Source organism: Natrix helvetica (assembly GCF_964273705.1).
Source record: "Natrix helvetica genome assembly, chromosome: 4".
Classification (NCBI taxonomy): Eukaryota; Metazoa; Chordata; class Lepidosauria; order Squamata; family Natricidae; genus Natrix; species Natrix helvetica.
This window is the reverse complement of record NC_138550.1, coordinates 32150192-32170623: the sequence shown is the minus strand read 5'-3', so window position 1 is coordinate 32170623 and position 20432 is coordinate 32150192. Positions and strand designations below refer to the sequence as shown.

The 20432-nt window shown below is 38.3% G+C and overlaps 1 protein-coding gene across 1 annotated transcript; it reads right to left on the bottom strand.

Moving 5' to 3' along the window:
* Positions 1 to 3171: 3171 nt before the first annotated feature.
* ATG3 (autophagy related 3) lies at positions 3172 to 20404 on the bottom strand. Its single transcript, XM_081952926.1, has 12 exons — positions 20173 to 20404; positions 15965 to 16006; positions 14261 to 14310; positions 13622 to 13692; positions 12678 to 12785; positions 12344 to 12393; positions 10944 to 11022; positions 10161 to 10195; positions 9838 to 9996; positions 7917 to 8044; positions 5525 to 5593; positions 3172 to 3459 (listed from the first exon to the last, which is right to left on the bottom strand). The coding sequence occupies exons 1-12, from the start codon at positions 20242 to 20244 to the stop codon at positions 3378 to 3380; spliced, it is 945 nt and encodes a 314-aa protein (XP_081809052.1). The 5' UTR covers positions 20245 to 20404; the 3' UTR covers positions 3172 to 3377.
* Positions 20405 to 20432: the final 28 nt, after the last annotated feature.

Genomic DNA, 20432 nt, shown 5'->3' with positions numbered 1-20432 from the left:
ATGTCCTGAGCACATCACGTTCTATGCAAAGAACAATTTAACTTTTATTTTCTCTCTTCCACCCCCATTATAACAAACAGAAAAGTTAATGTTTACTGGTAGCAAATAATCCAGATCTTTGGGGAGTATATAAATAGAGAATACCAACACAATAAATTGGCTCAAATAATCTGTACAAAAACTAATCACTTCTATAATTTCCATGCACGAATATTATCAAAAGGCTGAACTTCCTGGAAATTGGAGGTAATTGTAATTGGCAAGATTTTTAAAAATAGAAGACATATTAATTTGTGCTGTTATAATAGCATATTTACTGAACAAAGAAGAAATAATGGAAATCACAAAAGTTGTTGTTGTTGTTTTCATCCAGGGCACAATCTCATTTTCCCACATTTTCCATAATCTTTCACACCACTGGAATCCAAGTACTAAATCTCAACATATGAGAAACTTTTATCCTTCATTTGATACTGATTAGATGTGTTAGCCTAATCTTCTCTCATTCTGCCACTATGGCATTGCTATCTAGGATAATGGGGGATGTCGTTCAACATTTTTGAGGGCACTATATTGATTACAACTGGCACTGATTATTATCCAGAAGATTCACATATGCAACTCATTTTGGCCATTGCATTATTGTGCTCACAATACTAATAACTGCATCATTTTTATTTTTATTGATCTTAATAGTTTATAAAGTAAGAAACAAGGCAAGATAATAGCCTGGAACAGTGATGGCTAACCTTTTTCTCCTTATGTGATAAAATTGGCACAAAAAACAGAACGTGGGGGGGACGCCTCACCCCCATGCTCCCCCGTGCATGCACATGACCCCCGCACGTTTCCCACATGCATGGCAGAGACCCCAAAATCAGCTGGCCAGCAGGACGCAAGCATGCATGTGTGGTGGAGCTGATCTGGGTGACGGCTTGTGTGCCTGTAGACAGCTCATGTGCCCACAGGTGCCATAGGTTCGCCATCAATATAATGATCAATATAATTGCAACCTTCAGTCATGGATTACATATATTGCTGAATTTATCTTTCCAGAACAAAAACAATTGTGATTCATCCCTTATGCATCAGTATCCTAATTTTATCAGTAACTTTTTCAATAAGCAATTGATCATATTGTAGTATGCCAGTTGTGGGTTTCAATTTTTTTTTACTACCGGTTCTGTGGGCGAGGGTTATTTTGGGGTGTGTGCGGCATGGCTAGGCAGTCATGTGACCAGGTGGGAGTGGCTTGGCAGTCTGGATGGGCATGTGTGACTGGATGGACATGGCCAATTTAGCTGTCCATTTTGCCATTTAGCAGTCCATTAAACAATACACAGCAGCCCCCTTTTCTATTCTTTTGAATACTGCATGAAGTTTTTGCTCTAGGTTTTTTTTTACTAGTGGGAAGAGGTTGGCAATGCCTGGGAATTTCTCCTCTGTGTTGGAGGCACTAAAATAACCAAGATGAAATAAGGTCTCCTGCTGGATCAGGGAGTGGACTTGATGACCTCTGAGGCCCATTCCAGCCCTGCATTGCTGTCCTGTTTCAAAGTATCTTCTGATGCTGCGTCTAGTGCCAGGTTTGTGGTCCTTCTTTCCTCTCCTTTTTCTTCCTCCTTCCCTCCCTCCATATCTCATTCACTTTCCCTTCCCTTCCCTCCCTCCTCTTCCTCCTCCTTCCTTCCTGTGAAGAACCCCCGTGTCTCTTTGGTAGGAGGAAGAAAAGCCAGACATTTTGAAACTGAGAACATGCCCATTGATCATCTGGTATTCTTAGAACTCCACTATTTATTAGCTTAGCCTGAGCAAGGATAGATAGTTGCACTTTCAATAAGCTCTCAACTCAAGCTCCATGCCAGAGGTCTTCAAACTTGGCAGCTTTAAGACTTGTGGACTTCAACTCCCAGAATTCTCCAGCCAGCAGGTCTTAATGTTGCCATGTTTGCAGATCTCTGCTCCATGCACCTGGGGATCCCCAAATGGTGAGGATTTGTTTCTTTCTCCCGTTTTTGCTCTGAGGGGGCTGCAGGGAGGCTTGCTAGGCACACACAAACCTGCCGTATTTTGGGCTTAGCAGGCTTGCCTGAAGCCTGCTGGCAGCCAAAATGGGGCTCGTGGGGATCCTGGAAAGGGCGGGGAAGGTAAGCTTGCAACCCCGGTGGGGACAGGAGAGGGGCGTGCAGCAAGCTCCGGGGAGGGGGGGGCTAGCGAGACTTACCTGTAGGCAGATGCAGCTCAGTTGGGGCGCAGGGCAGGTACCCTGTGGCAGAGTAGGCAGGGAAGCTGCCCAGGAGGTGGAGTGAGGATGGGTAGGTGGGGCGAGCACCTGGGGAACCAGTTTGTGGGTGTGGCAGGCCTTTGTTGCTACCGGTTCCAGCGACCCAGGCCGTCAAGTTACTACCTATTCGGCTGAACTGGTAGGAACCCACCTCTGTAGCATGCCAATTGTTCAATGAAAGATTATCTAAAAATGTTCACTTCTGAACATTTATTAGTTTAGCAAACAGCGGTAAAAACACTACAAACTCCTTTGTTCTTTGAATTAAACATGTGTGATTATCCCAACTCTGAAACACATTCTTTTTTCAGTTAGTATTTTAACTTAATTGAATATTATGTTCCACTAAGAGGCACTTTTCTTAAGTTTACCACATAGGGAAAATATTCATTCTGATTATAACTGTTCCAACATTTTGATGAATTATGAGCTGTTTGTCCTAGACCTAGAGTTAAATGCCAGCAATGTACCATCTTCAGTACATCTCTTCTATAGGATAGGAATCCACCTTATGTTCAAAGTTCATTTCTTGATTTGTTTAACTAAATCTGCATCTCAAGAGTTTTTAAAATCTACAAGGGGGAGGGGGAATAGTTGTTACTTATTTCCAATTTTAATAATAAATTTATACATTTTTAAGATTGTTCTTTTGGGGTAGGAGGAGTAATTAATGAGATGAACACTGGGACCCTGTATAAATTTTATAAAAGTGTGCATAGATTAAAACTGCTGGATTATAAATTTAGATTAAACATTTTTAGCTTTAATTAGACATTATTTTAATTATATAATTAATGAATATTTTATAGAATTAGATTACAACTGATATAATTATGTTTATTATTCTTTGCATTATGTAAAAGAAAAACACAATTCTATAGCCAGAGCACAGGAATGAAAAAAGTGATTTATTGTTTTTTACACATAAAGATCTTTATTAAAAAGTAAGGCTGATAGAGGAATTTTATTTTGATGAGAGTGACACATTACAGAAGCTGCACACAATGGTGGATCAACAAGTCAAGTCATGTTTGGGTTATTCTTTTTAAAAATTAGAACCAATATTTATTTCCATAAACTTTATTTCCACTAATTACATTGTAAAGTGTCTTGTGTAATCATATTCTATTGTTGGAATGACAGCTTGTACAAATTTCAAAAAAATCAGAAGGTACCTGAAATTTAATTAAGGAAAATAAACCTAGTTTCACATTCTCTCCTCTGAAATGCAAGAGAATAATGCTAAAAAGACACTTTTCTTCTTCCAAAATCAAACACGGTTATCTCTCCTTATCTGGATCTTTCCTAGAATTCAGTCTGATATAATGGTTTAATGACTAATACACTGTAGCATGTCTTAAGTCTGCAGATAATCCTACTTAACAATTAGTTTTTGTTACAGTCATTGCTACTACTGAAGACAGGAGGAATTTGCTGATCATCACAAATGTTTTTTTGAGTCTTCTATCCCATACCTTCCATTGTTTTTGCTAATGCTACTTTTTTTTTTAAAAAAAGCATGCATTAATGTTCTTGTCAACAGATACAAGTGATTTTTCCCCTCATCATATAACTAAAAGTATGTGAAAAACAAATTCACTTCTTCTAAAGTTAGCTCTATCCTCATTTACTTTTGAGTGAAACAAAGCATCTAAAACTTGAAAAAGGTACCATATATTTCGGAGTATAAGATGCACCAAGGTTTTGAAGAGGCAATTAAAAAAAAGTAGGTAGATAGAGACAGGGAGAGAGAAATACTGTAGGTAGGTAGGGAGAGAGAGAGAGAGACAGTAGATAGGTAGGTAGGTAGGTAGATAGAGGAATAGTGAGAGAGAGAAATACAGTAGGTAGCAGTGGTGGGTTCCTGCCGGATCGCACCGGATCGCGCACTCCCGTTCGGCGATGAACCCGGAAGTACGTTCTGGCCCTGCCCCTGGCGACGGGACGACGCTTGCCTGCGCTCCACTAGCTCGGCTGGGACCGGAGACGTTTCTCTGCTCAGCAATGTCTTCAGTGGAGCGGTGGCAGCCTGGCAGGCTGAGCCTGCGTCCCTTTCAGGCGCTCCACTCTGTTGAGGAAACGTCTCCGGTCCCAGCCGAGCTGGTGGAGCGCAGGCAAGCGTCGTCCCGTCGCCAGGGGCGGGGCAAGAACGTACTTCCGGGTTCAGCGCTGAAAGGGAGCGCGCGATCCGGTGAGATCCGGCAGGAACCCACCACTGGTAGGTAGGTAGGGAGAGGGAGAGGGAGAGGGAGAGAGAGTGTGTGAGAGAAATACAGTAGGTAGGTAGGGAGATGTTTCCAGGCGTATTTATCCATGTGCTGGAGAAGGAAATCTGACAACCTGCAGCACCTAAGACTTGTTTCTGCTGGCATAGCACTTGATCAATGTAATTCTCATCAATCACTCTAACTAAAGAGCTTTCTGAAAGGGGGAAGTTTTTGCACTCTGCAAACCTCCCAAAAATGGCCCGTTTTTCGCAAAAACTGGCCCATTTTTCACAAAAACAGGCCCATTTTTTTTCAAATAAAAGGCATGAATAGCCTTGGGGGGGGGGTTGCAGGGTGCTCGGGGGGAGGGGCAAAAGAGCAAAAAATGGACCGTTTTTTGTGAAAACGGGCCTGTTTTTTGTCAAAAAAATTGCATGCATAGCCTTATGGAGGCTTATAGAGTGCTGCTGGGGGCTGGGGGCAAAAAACAGCCCATTTTTTGCTCATTTCTGTCCTCCCCAGCCCCCAGGAACTCTCTGAAAGCCTTCCTAAGGCTATGCACAGCCATTTTGGTGAAGGGGCGGGGCTTTGGGAGGCAAAGAAATGCTGTATTCGATGTATAAGACACACCCAGATTTTCAGCCTCTTTTTTGAGGAAAAAAGGTGTATCTGATACTCTGAAAAATACGGTAGTTGAAAAAGAGAAGAGTTCAAGTCCTGCCTTAGCCATGAAAGCTGGCTGGGTGACCTTGGGCCAATCACTCCCACCCAGCCCAACTCAACTCACAAGATTGTAACGGGTAAAATAAGAAGAGAAAGATATGTTGGATATGTTCGCCACCTTGAGTTACTTGTAAAAATAATAAAGGTGGGATAGAAATAAATAAAAATAAAAGGCAGCGGTAGATAAATAGAAATGGAAAAGTTAGAAATTTATGCCTTGAGCTTTATCTGTCTAAATAAAAAATAGTTACTGAGCCCTTTAAATTATTCTCTTTGAAGTAAAAAAAAAGTTTGATTGTAAAAAGGATACATATGAACACCAAGTTCACCCCCACCTTCTGCCACAGTTTCAATTATTTTCTTCATCACTTCTGCATGCCTGAGAAAGTGAAAGTGAGATAAAGTGAAAATAAGTTCCATTCACCTAATTTTTTAAAAGCATTATTTCAGTTATACCAATTCCATCGTTACTCTTTTCATTGCCAATTGCACCAAACCTTCATCAGATTGCCATAGGAGATGAATAGGGGTTCAAACCATTTCATCTGCTATGTTAAAAAATTAATATAGTATGTCTTAATTGTGATAGGGACACGGTGGCTCAGTGGCTAAGTCAATCAGAAAGGTCCGCAGTTCAGCGATTCGAATCCCCAGTGCTGCATAACTGAGTGAGCTCCTATTACTTGTCCCAGCTTCTGTCAACCTAACCAGTTCAAAAAAATGCAAGTAGAAAAATAGGAACCACCTTTGGTGGGAAAGTAACAGTGTTCCATGTCACCTGCTGGCCACATGACCACGGAGATGTCTTTGGACAGCGCTGGCTCTTCGGCTTTGAAAAGGAAATGAGGACTGCCCCCTAGAGTCGGGAACAACTAGCACATACGTGCGAGGGTAACCTTTACCTTTAATTGTGATACTTCATACACGAATAAACAAACATCTTCAGTAATGGAGAGAGGACTTATTATTTAAGAACTGGTTTTTAATTTCAAGATTTGGTGTCTGACATTGCTCCCCTCCCTGCCCTTTTACTTTCCCTACTATATTTTTTAGACTATAAGGCTGAACAAAGCAATCGCCTTTTTAAAAATCGTTTCCTCAAGCTGTTTCTCAGAAAACCCTGTCATGTATTTCTTGAAACAGGAAACACAGAAGGTCAGCTAAACAGAAACAACAAAACTAACATAACCAGATTGACATGCTGCAATCAATAATATTAATGACAACAGTGAAGCTGAAAACTTACACAACTCTACTCTGCACTTCAACGAACCCAGGGTTTTCCCGGATTAATGAAAAAAATCTAAAGGAATTATACAGCAAGGATTCAAACTGCTGGAATTTCAAAATACAAGCTTTGGTTTCAAATCCTGCAGATTGCACCACTTCACTGATGATCGAAGAATAATTGACAGGAAGCATTCTACAGAAACGATTGCCACACTTTTTAGACTAATATTCTGAAGCAAAAGGAGCAAAGGACTTGTACAAAATGTAGACTAAGGCAATACTGAGCAAGATTTTTATACTTTCTTTCTGGTGTTACTGCTAATTTCCCTCAGCTTCTTTTTTGCTATATTGACTTCAACATGTCTATGATATTTTCACATGGCCTTTGCTTCTATTTCTACGAAATCTTGGGCAGTAGTTGCCTATAGGTCAATCCTTAAAAAAAAATCAGTACAGATCTCCTCGACTGCAAAACAAAAAAAAAAAAGCCATGGCAAATCAGAATAAAGCATATTTATCTAGCATTAGTTCTAAATGGCAAAGGTGCTGAGACAAACTCCAAATTAGAAGAGCAATAATACCATTTTGCATATCCAAATGTATTGCTTGTTTTTAATGAATTCTACTTTGCTTTTGGTTTGTTTCTAAAATGAAAAAGCAAGAAAGCTTTCTTTTATTTTTATTCCGTTTTATTCCTTATTTTTAAAATACAAATATCAAAATTGGACCAATTTTGCAATACTTAAGTTTGGAATTTTACATAGACACAAGCTATTTTTCATTTCTTTCTCCTCTTGAGAATGCACTGACGTATCGCTATACACTGATCCTATATAACCGATAGAGAGCTATTTAGCACAGTTAACTGTCATATCAAATCTGGAAAATCTCAGGTTTAAAACAAGCTGTTTGCACAGTTATTTTCCATCACAATAGAGTCCAGATTTTTCATCATAAATTGTTGTGGTCATTAAGCAAGCCACTACTTAACCTAATTCAATTTTATCACCATTTTTACAAGTCGCAAAGCGAGTCACTGCAGTCAAGTGAATCACATGGCGAGTAAGCAAATCATACGGTCTTTAAGTAAATCCGTTCCCCTGAATAGACATTTTTTCCTGGAAACTAGCAAAAAAAATAACACAAAGCTACGGAATATTGCAATAATTGTAGTCTGGTTGACAGGCACCTGAAGTGTGATTATGTGACCATTGAGTGTGTTTATGTGCCACAGTCATAACTTTGAGGACAGGTGCTAAGCAATTTTTTGGGTGTGTGGGTGTGTGTGGAGGTGTTTTAACTTTGAATAGTTGTTAAGTGACTGATAATTATGTGTGGACTATCTATAAAGATGACAAACAGCTTCTGTTGCTAAAAGATAATCAAACAGAGAAAAGATGCCAGCCTAGAAAATGAGTGTATCTTTGTTTATGTTAACTATTTATTTAAAAGCAAGGATTAAAAAAAAATACCTGCATGGATGAACCGAACACATTGGAGGTGGAGGAAGATGGGGGTGATTTTCAATTGTCACAGTCTTTTTGACATGATCTTGACTAATATCTTCATACATACTGTCTACATTTAAAGGCTGCCGTTGCTAAAAAGAAAAGGACATAGCTCAGATTCCTCTTTAAACTTACACAGAAACATAAAACCAGTAAAACTGAATAACTGTAAGAATCTCTGGAACCTATTTAATTTTCTCATGTTCATTTTGCTCTTTCCTGTGATTCAACGTAATTATGTACTGTATGTAATTTATGAATGTTGAAAAAAATTAGGTTTTCTTGATGCAGCATTTTGGTTAGGTTTAGAGATGTGTTAAACGTTTCAAACATCACAGATCATGAGATTTTTTTCCTAACCCTGTAGAAGTGTTTTCAATTGGAAAGTGTGGTTTGCATTCATCTACAAACATGCAGCAGCAATTTGCAATGTTTCTCATTTAAGATGGTTTGCAATATTTTGCATACTTTTCTGAGCATAGATTTTTTTTAATTTAAATAAACTTTGCTTTTTAAATAAAAAATTAGGGATGTGCAAATGTTGCTGATTCAGGAACAGACTGTTCCAGAAAACTCTAGAATGTTCCATGCTGCCATTCCAGGTTTGATGTGATAATTCCTAGATCTAAATGCTCCCGATTGGAAGCAAAATAGAATGAAACAAATCTCTTCTGGAGCTGGACTACTCATGTCTCTCCTTCATTTACTTATTGGTTTGAGGGATTCAGTTTTGGAATCTGCCAAGTTATCTCATGGAAAGCACAGCTCAGAAAGGGAACCGGACATTTCAAGTTCATGACAACAAGAAGGGGAGTAATGAATCTCTGTAAATAGAGCTCATTACTAGCTTTTTGAAAGCTATTTAGTGATTTGGGATCTTTTCAAGCTGCAAACTTTAAGACACTTTCAAAAATCAATGGGGTTGGCTTGTGAAACTTTATGTGCTATCTGCAGAATCAATATAAAAAGGGCCTAAATGGTAATGTAATAAACAAAAAATCTTGTAATGTAACAGGCTAACAACATCTTGGCTGAAATATGTACTTTTAGGATCCCACCAGGTCAAGATATTCAAGTCTCTGCTTCATCCCTTGCAGTAGAAGATACACAAGTCCTTGCATATCAACTTTCTCAACCTCTCACTAACATATGAATGAGCTATATGGGAACAGAGTGCTTATTACAACTGTAGCTTCCATTACCATACACAGGTAGATAAATGTAAAACTGAGCATAGCTATTATTCCAGTAATGTATTTGAAGTAATATGCTGGGGAATATATGCATGAGACTGTTTCATAGAGGCTATTCTGGAAAAAAAAAAGGGGGGGGGGTGTTATTTCCAGGTAATAAGAATCAGGGAGAAAAGAATACTACTATTTCCCCATATTTGGATATTGATAATCCTTGGTCTTCTACCCAAGGGCTATTATTATACAGGTAGTGCTCCACATGCCACCATAATGGAGCCTATTCATTACAGTCATATGTTGTAAGTTGTAAAATGAGTCAATCACATGGCCATATGGGTTTTACTTTTTTTTGTGGCTGTCATTAAGATAATGCTGTGGTTAAGCAAATGTTATGGTCATTAAGTAAATCAATGGTTCACTGTGGGTGCGGTTAATGCCAAAAGCCAGAAGTGCTGGTTTTCAGCAAAACCAGAGTAAAACATGGTCATGTGACCAGAGGACATTGCAAATGCAGTAAATGCAGTCTTGTTGCCCGAAGTTTGGTCATGAATTCACAAAGGAGGCCTGGAACTTCAAATTCAGGTCATTAGCTCCCTTTTTCAGGTTGGTTGTAAGTTGTGGACTATCTGCAGCCAATTATGAATGTATTTTATTACTGGAGATCTGCATTTCCAAATAAGGAGGGAAATTACCTCATCATAGCCAAATAACCAAAGCCTGGGTGTTTGGTAGTATTTGTCATACGTAATATAAAGGTCATAAGTCCTAGTTTGTAGAATAGCTTCTTCTCCACCTCCAACATCAGTTTTAGTCTTGGCAGCTTCCACTATTTTTCTTGTGTCTAATGTTGCCTGTTGAAGATTCAAAAAAAAAAAAACAATGATTCAAGTTCAGTGTTTACTGCTGTCAAATGCTACTGCTGAAATATTATGCTATTTCTATTTAACCTTGTCACTTTAAAGAATATTCTGTTGAACTCCAAACAAGCACCCCTAATTAAACAGATCACACTTACATCATCTGTCTCCAACAGTCCACTCTCCTCATATTCTGAAAGGACAATATAAAAAAATCACATCAGTATTTTTGTTAACCTATCCCAGGATAGGAAGCAATGTTTAAAAACAAATCCCTTGGAGTTAAACAAATATTCTTATGTCTACATGTATGAAATATAACGCATATCAATAACTTATTGTAATCTGTTTCTTCCCAGATTACACTGGAACATTCTTGATCAGAAAGCAGGAAGAAACCGGAAAAGATCCAAAGAGAAAAAGACACAATCACAACAATGTCTGAGACCACAGATGAGAAAGGCAAGGAACTGAGGACTTGTACAGTGCTTCTTATGAGAGTTTCAGAACAAAACAAATTTGATTTGATTACTCCCATAAAAAAAGAAGCACATTGTTCCACATTGTACAGACAGACATGCATTAATGTCAGGCTATTTATGTATCTTCATTCAGTTAATGATTGCAATCCTTTAATGGAATATCCTTATGTGCCAACACCTTTCTCTTGTCTAGAATAAATTTGTCACCTAATTGAGGTGTCTCATTGAGGAGTATGTCATCAACTTGTTTACTTCCAGATTGTTTAAGTTCTCTCTCTTCCCCACTTTTCTGGCTTGCATATTTAAAAATATGACATGTTTCTTAAAAAGGAAGTGATGAGAAAAATGGATTAAAACATGCCCCGTTATAGAATATTGAAAGAAAGCAAGACAAAGTTTGGTTTTCATTTGTTTAATATGACGCAATATGTCTGCCTTCAAATATCATATTAAATGTACCTTCCATATCAGCTGCTTCTCCATCATCATCATCATCATCTTCACAAGAAGCTAAGCATTCAGATAACTTTGTATTGTCCTTAAAGAGCATAAAGGGGGAAAAAAGACTTTCAATGATCAACAGACTCCCAGGCCAGAATGTCTATATGGTGAATTCAAGTTATGCTGCCTATGAAAAAATTCAACCCTGATAAAGTTAAACTTAATGTGGATTTTTAAAATCATAAGCTATAATATGCTTCTTAAGTGGATACCATAAAAGTGTTTTCAGACACAGCCTGGGATTAAATTTATGAATAGATATGGCAGATAAATAGTTTACATATCAGTTCCTATTGGAAAATCATCAAGGGGAATCGAATCTAAAATCAAATTAAGAGAACTATTCATAGCAGAAGGATATGATTCGCCTATGTAGTTATCTCCGATTTAAAATGGATGAAAAGACTTGCAGTATGGAGCAAAGTAAGTTAGAATTTTAAATACAATTGTGCACTGATGATGAACATGTAATTAGTAAAATGTATAAACATTTGTTGAGATTTAAAACAGAAGATAGAGAACGTATGATAAATTGAGTTAAGAATTTTGGTTATAATATGTTTAGGAATCAATAGGAAAATATGTTGTTAAAAGAGCTGAAATTTACATTGTATTATGATCTCAGATAATTTTTATAAAACAATGCATTGTTGGTACATATTACCAGAGACATTGTCTAGAATATATAGAGGCTTCAAATATATGTTGAAAATGTGAACAACATGAAGAGACATTTTATTATGCTTGGTGGACAAAAAAGCTAAAATAAATTGGATCCATACTTTGAAACAAAGGGTTTTAAATAGCAATATTCAATTAAAACTAGAACTTTTCCTTTTAGGATTAATAGAAGAAAAGCTATTTATTACTGACTCATGCATAAAAATAAAAAAGTAAACTTGTAGCATGATTTTGATGATTAGACAGGATAGATTATAGAAAGAATATGATGTAATCTTAGAGAGAGAGGTCAAAATATATTTGTACTTATAATTGCTATGAAGAATATTGGAAGCTACTTCTTTATACTTTTTTCTTTTCTAACATTTTCTTATCATATTTTTTGCTTTTTCTTTCTTTCTTTTATCTTCTTTAAAAGTGTTAATTATCCACATATTGTATATGTATGTATAGAAGAGAAAGTACAATGCTGAAATAAATTTACTCTAGTATCAAGAACAAGGGTAAAAATATGTTTTGTGTACTTATTGTATAACTATTCATCTGCAAAAATCATGAATTCAGTAACATATTTAAATAAAGTTTGCATTAAAAATGCCTTTTTATGAAGAGGGGTTATTTCAGTAACTGTGCTATATGAAAACATCTCTGAATCAGTTAAGTAAATCAGATAATACCTTATTTTCCATTGTGATCTCCCTAATGGCTTCTGTTACTCCAGTAATACCTGTTGGAAATATTAATAGAGTCAGGAGTATGGATAAATACTAATTTGTAATTCTGTAAATACTTATCACTTTACAAACCAACCCTTTTGATAGCAAACTTGACTCTGAATTTTCAAGGTTAACTAATATACAGTATTTAAGAATTCAGTGAAGAATGTCAAAATGAAAATGCTACACCTATACACTTTGGAGCACTTTAAAGTTCATAAGAGTCTTGATCACAATGTCAATGCAATATAAGCTCAATATAAGAGGAATGCATAAGAAAAAAAAGCTAAATTACCTGCATTGTGAAATGTGTCCACCCATCCTCCATCTCCATCATCCTCTTCTATAATAGCTTCCAACTCATCTGAATACTCCATCTGTTTACATCGCTTGTAGCAGGGCACTGCATAAAAAGTATCTGGTGTTCATTCATAGAATAATAGGAAATAAACTTCTGCAACATTTTAGGACTGTGCTGTAAGTGCAATAGCATCTATGGTTGATAAATGCATTTCACGTAGGTTAATACAGGCAGTTCCTGGGTTACAATCCTAATTGGACTGGAATTTCTGTCACTAAGTGAAATGATTATCAAACATCATGTGACCATGCCACTTAACAGCAGCAGTGGACCATCTTCTGAAAAGCCTGTCTTAGACAACTACCATCAGATTTCCAATATTCCCTTGTTAGGCTGTTTGTTGAGACAGTGGTGGCAAACAAACTTCACAGCATCCTAGATGAAATGGATTACTGTACATGGAACGTCTTCAGATGTGATCAATCAAGGTTATGAAGAGTAAAAAAAAAAGCTATTTAATTGAATACTCTGCCTTGAGAGCAATAGCATACCCCCATTTCAGTGGTGGGCTCCTAACCGGTTTACTACTGGTTCGCTGGGAGGGTGTTTTGCGCGCATGCTGTGTGTTGCTGCGCATGCACAGAAATATGCCGGAAACGGCAGAAAGGACCGGGAAAACGCTTCAGGGGTGTGGCAGGCATGGGTCACTCCCAGTTCCAGCGACCCAGGCCGCCATACCACTACCGGTTCAGCCAAACCGTTCCGAACAGGTAGGAACCCACCACTGCTCCATTTCTTCTAATCCAGCCAAATAAACCAAAAGCAAAGTATTGTGTAATGATGTTCAAAATATACTAATATTGTGCTACCCAGAATTATGCAGTTATAAGAAATAATTGATGAGAAAGCAGGATATAAAAGCACAAACACAGACATACCATTTTTAGTAACCAAAAACTGCTTATCTGTTGGGAGGTAAGCCTTGACTTTTAATTCTTCTCCAATAGCCCTTAAAATGCAAACAAAAACAATAATAATAGCAACAAAACAGCAAATTATTTCTTGTTCAGAACCCTTAAGTTTCTGCTGAAGTTGGTAGAAACACAGTGCAAACAGCTTTAAAAAATAGTTTGCTATTTGCTTTGGGAGATGAAAGTGACTATAACCCTAGAGTCTAACTAACAAACCACTGCAGTTTAATAGTTGCGAATCTCAGTCTGAATCTCTACATCACACCAATATTTTCAAAATGTTACTAAGTGACAACTAAATCTGGAGTATGTATGAAAGGAAACTAAAGCATTATGAATTTGGAGTCAGAACAATTGTAATTATGTGGCCTTTTTGTCTTATCATTTTTATAATCCTAAGTAACATAAAGCTATAAAAACATGATAACCACACAGGTAAGGAATCAAAAGCCAAATTTAATTCTACCAAAGAAGAAAATACATTAGAATTCAGATGATTCCCCCCCCTCTGTTAGCTCATATCTTACTATAAGAAATAGATGCAACTTCATATAGTGAACATAACTAAATGCTCTTAAGAAGCAGATTCTGCAGAATTTTACCTACCATTGCCAAGTAGGACAGTGGTGAACTAAATGATCTCCAGCTGCTATGAACTGCCAAAACAAAACAGCAAATGTATATATATTTATATACACTAGTTTTATTAACCTTATTATGATGAATTGTACGTATGCAGACTAAATGTCAAATCACACCCACTTCATTCATTTGTTCAGCTCACAAGCAACAGCTCTTACAGCAATTCCTGAAGATGAACAAATGAAAATAGTTTGTCTGGTTTATGTTAATAAATTATAAAAGTATCTACCCAATTTACATACATATACATTTCTTCATAACATGGTTATATCCCAGTTTTCTTTAAAGCTCTGGGATATAATGATAATAAATAATGATATATTATTAATAAAATAATTAATAGATCTATTAAAGCACTAATAAGATTATTAAAATATATTAAAGTTAAAAGATCTAGGAAAATTATAGAGACCTCTGTCTGGGCCCTAAGAAACAAAAGATAAAAGGTAAGATACCTGATGAGCCTCTATGGAAGCTGTTGTACCTGAGATAAGAATAAGTCTGGTAGATCTTAATTCAATTGGTCTCTACATTCTTAAGAGCCAATATTTGTTTGAAAAATGATCCTTCAGATCAAAAATGGGCCACTAACTGTCCATATCCAACATCTATTTCAATATGTTCCTTATTTGGCCAGCCCTTATTTAGCCTTCATACAGATAGTCATAAAAAAGTTATAAAACATATTTTACATCTAAATTATGTAAGATTGTGTTGCTCATGTAATAATTCTAATTGTTAGGCAGATTTAGATCTTATGTTTCATGGAATAATGGTAACCAGTATTGTGAAGATAAAACTACACTTTGGTGATTTCCCCTTCTGATTTCAAGCACATATTTGGGGCTGTGAGAACTAATTTGCGACATCAGACTTAATTAATCTACTTCCTCAGCAGTTAGTTTCCTTAACAAACAAGTTTCCCTTTTTTAACTGCAGTGGGAAGGAAGAATTATTTTATGTAGTCTTCTTTCCCAAGTGGGCCATACATTTTTCAGTGTAAAAAGCTGCACAGTAATTAAATCTATTGAAACACATCTTGGGATACTGAAAATTCTTACACGTACTTAAATATATTTTGGGCTGATATCATAAAGCTTCCAAACAGGTTTTTGTCTCTTTCCTTTCATACAAGTTGTCTAGTAATTCCAAATAGCTGGTAGCATTATTTTAACAAACAGCCCTTAAGCTTTTCAGCAATGTAATCCCGAAGGAAGTACCAGTATATAGAAATAAAATCATCTTCAGATAAACCTCAACAATTGGTTATTTTATGAAGATGTAAATAAAATTGCAATGATAGCAATAGAAAAATAATTGGTAGCTGCTTTTTCCAATATGGCTTTCCAATTTGTTTAGCCTACTGTCTTAAAAACTTTCTGGAAGTATCTACACAGGTTACCTTATAGGCCTACATAAACCACAAGATGTTAACTTCCTATGAATACTATGAATAATGTAAAACATAAGCAATTCCAAGAATGTTCAATGGGATGTTATTCCAGCAACAGGCCTACATCTACAACATTAGCTGTAAACCTTAGATCTTAGTAACATGCCATGATTCTAGGCAGCTTTAATAGGAAATAGCAAAACCTGCCACAGAAATTTCATTTTATTGTTTTTCAAGATTTACTTCAACAAATAAATAAATCATTATATACATACCTCCTCAGGAGTGATAACTCCAGTTTCTTTAAACTTTGATTCCTAAAGAAAAAAAAATGTCTGTAAACATTTAAAACCAAAGACTTTAAGATAATGAAAAGAAAATCATAATGCTTTTAACCTGTATTCATTCTATCTGGCCAAATATTTCCTTAGTTTAACTTTGTAACAGTCTTTACTTTGAAACTTTTCCCAATAGCCCTTGTCTACAATAGAATACATAGAACAAGAGGTTATTCAAGGGTACTTGAACCACAGAAATCAAATAGCTTTTTTGTCTAAGAACCCAGGCAGACGCCAGCAATCACTGCTTTTACTGCTCATATAACAACTTTTATATTAATGAAACATAGATTGACAATTTAAGTTTTTTTCACAATGAGGGAAAACTACTTTTACATAAAAAATAAAACACTTTACAAGCTTTACTACTGTATACTAATCATCCATATGAAATGTTGGCTCAGAAGGAGATTAGACATTTTATAAAGTGTCAGAATCACCACACTTGAACTTTCAAGGCAAAAATATCTGCTCTCTTGTATTGCCACATAATGAATTTTTGAAAATGCACATTGCCAAGAAAGTGACATTTGATTTTAATGATAAGGCAGACAGATAAGCAAAAATAAAATATAACTAACATTTAGAAATGTCTTTTTAAAGAGCCCTGTTGGAAAGCATTTTTTAAAAAAATTCTATTATCCAAAAGAACTATTTCACATTATTCAAATAATAGTATGGTAGAAGATTCTAGAGATACATTTGATAAGAGAAGAAAAATCTGTGGATAACCCTTTGTTGCTGAACCATAACCTTTAACATTTCTCACCATTGGCCACCTAGGCCAGGAGAGCATGAGTTTTAATTTATTATTTTTAATTCATTAACATCTGGAGGGCACCAAATCCCCAATCATGTTTTAGGGCAACTGATTAAAAGAAAGTACTTGAGGAATTATAATAAAGTTGGTGAGAAAGTTAAAGGGTAAATTTTTGGCTGTAATGTTTCAAATTTATTCATTTTGCCCCAGGCAACAAAAAAACAAACAAACACACCAGTTAGAAACAATATACAGTAGTACAATAAACAGTAAAAGTTAAGATCAATATTAAAAAATATAATTCAGGGCCTTCAGTATACAATTATGTTATCTCAGTCATTTTAGCCCTCTCCACTGAAACAATTCCATTTTTAACTATTTCAGAATATCAGGAATTGGGGGAGAAGGGGTGTCATTCCTGATATCCAACAAGAAACTGTTCCATAGTGTGAGTGTAGGCACCAAACTAAAGATAGACTGCTTTTCACACTAAGTGTGTGTATGTGTGTGTGTATGCACAGGTGCATTAAAGATTTCTCCCGAGACACAAATGCCAGGCACGTTAATTTTGCCTGGAAATGTTTTTATCTTTAAGTATCACCTTACTTAGTTTTTCCTGTATCTTTATTGTTAAAATATTAAAACATTGTACTTTGCTACCCTAATAAGCCTTTTTCTACTTCCACTTATCTAACCTACTGTACAAGAATCAAAACATTTTTAATATAAAGGATCTGTGAATCATTAATATATTCAAAATAATCCCCTTAATTGTATTTATTCCATTGCAATTTTGGCCCATATTTAAAGAAACGTAAGATGAAAGCATAAATATCTTTATAAGGAGTGTGGCACAAGAACAAGTAGATAACATTGACATGCTCATGCATTCATACCATATGCTCACTCCAGAAATATGCATCTTTGCCCACTATTGTATCTTGTGACAAAATCCTGTGATGCCAGCAATGCCTTTAGAGAATTTTGACCTAGAGAATGTTCAGATCCTTTGTTTTTCAACAGAAAATGGACATTTTAATTTTGCCTGGTAAGCCTATCAGACTCATTTCTACAGCCATTATTATTTTTTTCTTTTTCCTAGATATAACTACTGCCTTATCACTGATTTTTAGACACTGGTTCAGTTTGGAAAAAGTAGCAAGACCCTTGCTGCTACCGTGTTTCCCCGAAAATACGAAAGGGTCTTATTTTCTTTTGCCCCACAAAATATGGCCTTGGGCTTATTATCAGGGAGGGCTTATTGTTTTGGGGTTGCTGGGCGGCTGCTCCCTTGCGAGCGGACTCCCGAAGAGCCGGGCACAGCTTCAGGGGTGAAGCAGCCATGAGGTAAGCATGCTCACGAGCAGCCGCCCGGCAAATATCCTCTCCAGCCGGGCAGAGCGCCATTCACTGACCTAGGGGGTATCACTAAGGCGCCAAGCCACGTGGCACTCTGCCCGCCCCCCCAGCTCCCGCGGCTTGGCACATTCAGGATACCCCCTAGGTCAGTGCATGGAGCTCTGCCCAGTTGGAGAGGGGGGTTGCGCGAGTGCCTGGTCCGCCCCCAATCTCATCAAGACCTTGTGCAGCTCTCCCAGGGCACCGCCGCCAGCCGCTGCCACCGCCACGCTCCGAGCATAACTTCCAAACTCCAAAATTGGCTGCCGAGTCTTCCAGCATCAGCCGCTCTAGGTGTGCTCTCTATGGTGGGCCGGCTGCCAGACAAAGAGTCTTCCAGACAGAGAGTCTTCCAGCAGCTGGCCCACCATAGAGAGCACTCCTAGAGCGGCCGATGCTGGAAGATTCGGCAGCCGAGTTTTGGAGTTTGGAAGTTATGCTTGGAGTGTGGCAGTGGCGGCAGCGCCCTGGGAGAGCTGCACAAGGGCTTGGTTAGGCTGGGGATGGAACAGGCACTCACCCAACACTCCTCTCCAGCCGGGCAGAGCTCCATGCACTGACCTAGGGTGTATCCCAAATGTGCCAAGCCGTGGGAGCTGGGGGGTGGGCAGAACGCCACATGGCGTGGCGCCTTAGTGATACCCCCTAGGTCAGTGAATGGCGCTCTGCCCAGCTGGAGAGGGGATTTGCCAGGCAGCTGCTCGTGAGCATGGTCACCTCATGGCTGCTTCGCCCCTGATTGCTCGCAAGGAAGCAGCCGCCCGGCAATTCCCCCCTCCGGCCAGGCAGAATGCCACTCCCCAACCTAGCGGTATCCAGAAGGCAGCAAGCAATGTGAGCGCCTTTCCCCCCCTCTCGGCTCCTGTGGCTTGGCGCCCGGTGAGCGGTGCTCTGCCTGGCCAAAGGGGGAGGAGTTGTCCAGGGGGTTTATTTTCGGGTGTGGGCTTATATTTTTGACCCAGCGAAAAATGTGGCAAGGCGTTAAGTTTCGGGACAGGTCGTATTTTCAGGGAAACACGGTATTACAAAGGATAATTGAGCAAAACGGTCCCCCACCTCATTCCTTTCTGTGGGTGAGGCAGAAAGAGTGAGTGAAACACTCAAGACATAAGGAACTAGTTCATCTTTGGGCCACAGAATCCCAGGCTCTTGGGACTCCCAAGTCTAGTTAGGGGAAATCATATTCCTCCAAAGCGGCTAAATAAAATCCCAGTTTTTTAAAATTTCATATTTTTTTCAATTGCCTGAAATTCTGCAAACTGTCCTCCATCAACAGCTGAAGACCACAGATTCACCCCCAAGAATTCAAAAATTTGAGAGCCCTCCCCACTGACAAAAGAAGCATCTTTCTAAATTCTACCATTCTTCAGATCGACACATTATTATAACAGAATAACAGAGTTGGAAGGGACCTTGGAGGTCTTCTAGTCCAACCCTCTGTACAAGCAGGATATCCTATACCAGAGGTGTTCAAACTTGGCAACTTTAAGACTTATGGACTTCAACTCCCAGCTGGCTGGAGAATTCTGGGAGTTGAAGTCCACAAGTCTTAAAATTGCCAAGTTTGGGGACCACTGCCCTATACCATTCCAGACAAGCGGAGATGGGGAGTTATAGAAATTTAATAAAGTTAACTTTATTTAACTTTATACGCCAGCAGTTCCTTGAGGTTATGAACAAGATCTGCAGCTAGTCCTCGATTTATGACCACATTTGAGCCCAACATTTATGTTGCTAAGTGACAATACGATCAAGACAAAAAGTTTGGGAACAGGGAACTGACTCTTCCTCCCTCCCCTTGCATAACCTTACACATGCTTCAAAACTACTGCTGTCCAAGTCTATCGGACTCCCAATTCCCACAATCGGCCCAGTCAGGGATTATGGCCTCATTAGTCCAAGTGGAAGAGGGCTATCAAGTAATAGATGTGTCACCGCCTGAGGCTCCTCCCCTCCCCATTTTGTTTCTCGATAGGCGGGGCCTCACCTTTAACACAGGTGTGAGGTATTCGGCCACCTCCAGCGCCTTTCCCTTCACCGTGTTGATGACGTTCTGCATGGTGCCTTGTTCCGAAAGGGGGACAGAGAGGGGAAAGTGCCTGTCACCAACAGCCGAGCCGCAAATTCAGCTGCGCCGTCGCTCTTCCCTCCTTTAGCCTTCCTTTCCGGGAGCTGAGAGCCAACAAGCGCTCCCCCCCCCCCCCGGCCCACTACCTTCAATGGGGTGGGGGGGAAGCAGGGAATCAC

Excerpts from the sequence above, each read along its gene's own strand:
- ATG3 (XM_081952926.1), bottom strand. The coding sequence starts at position 20,244 with ATGCAGAACGTCATCAACACGGTGAAGGGAAAGGCGCTGGAGGTGGCC. Across the intron at positions 11,023-12,343 it reads AGATCACAATGGAAAATAAG|GACAATACAAAGTTATCTGA; the intron begins GTATTATCTGAT and ends ATGCTCTTTAAG. Across the intron at positions 5,594-7,916 it reads TGTTCGGTTCATCCATGCAG|GCATGCAGAAGTGATGAAGA; the intron begins GTATTTTTTTTT and ends TCACTTTCTCAG.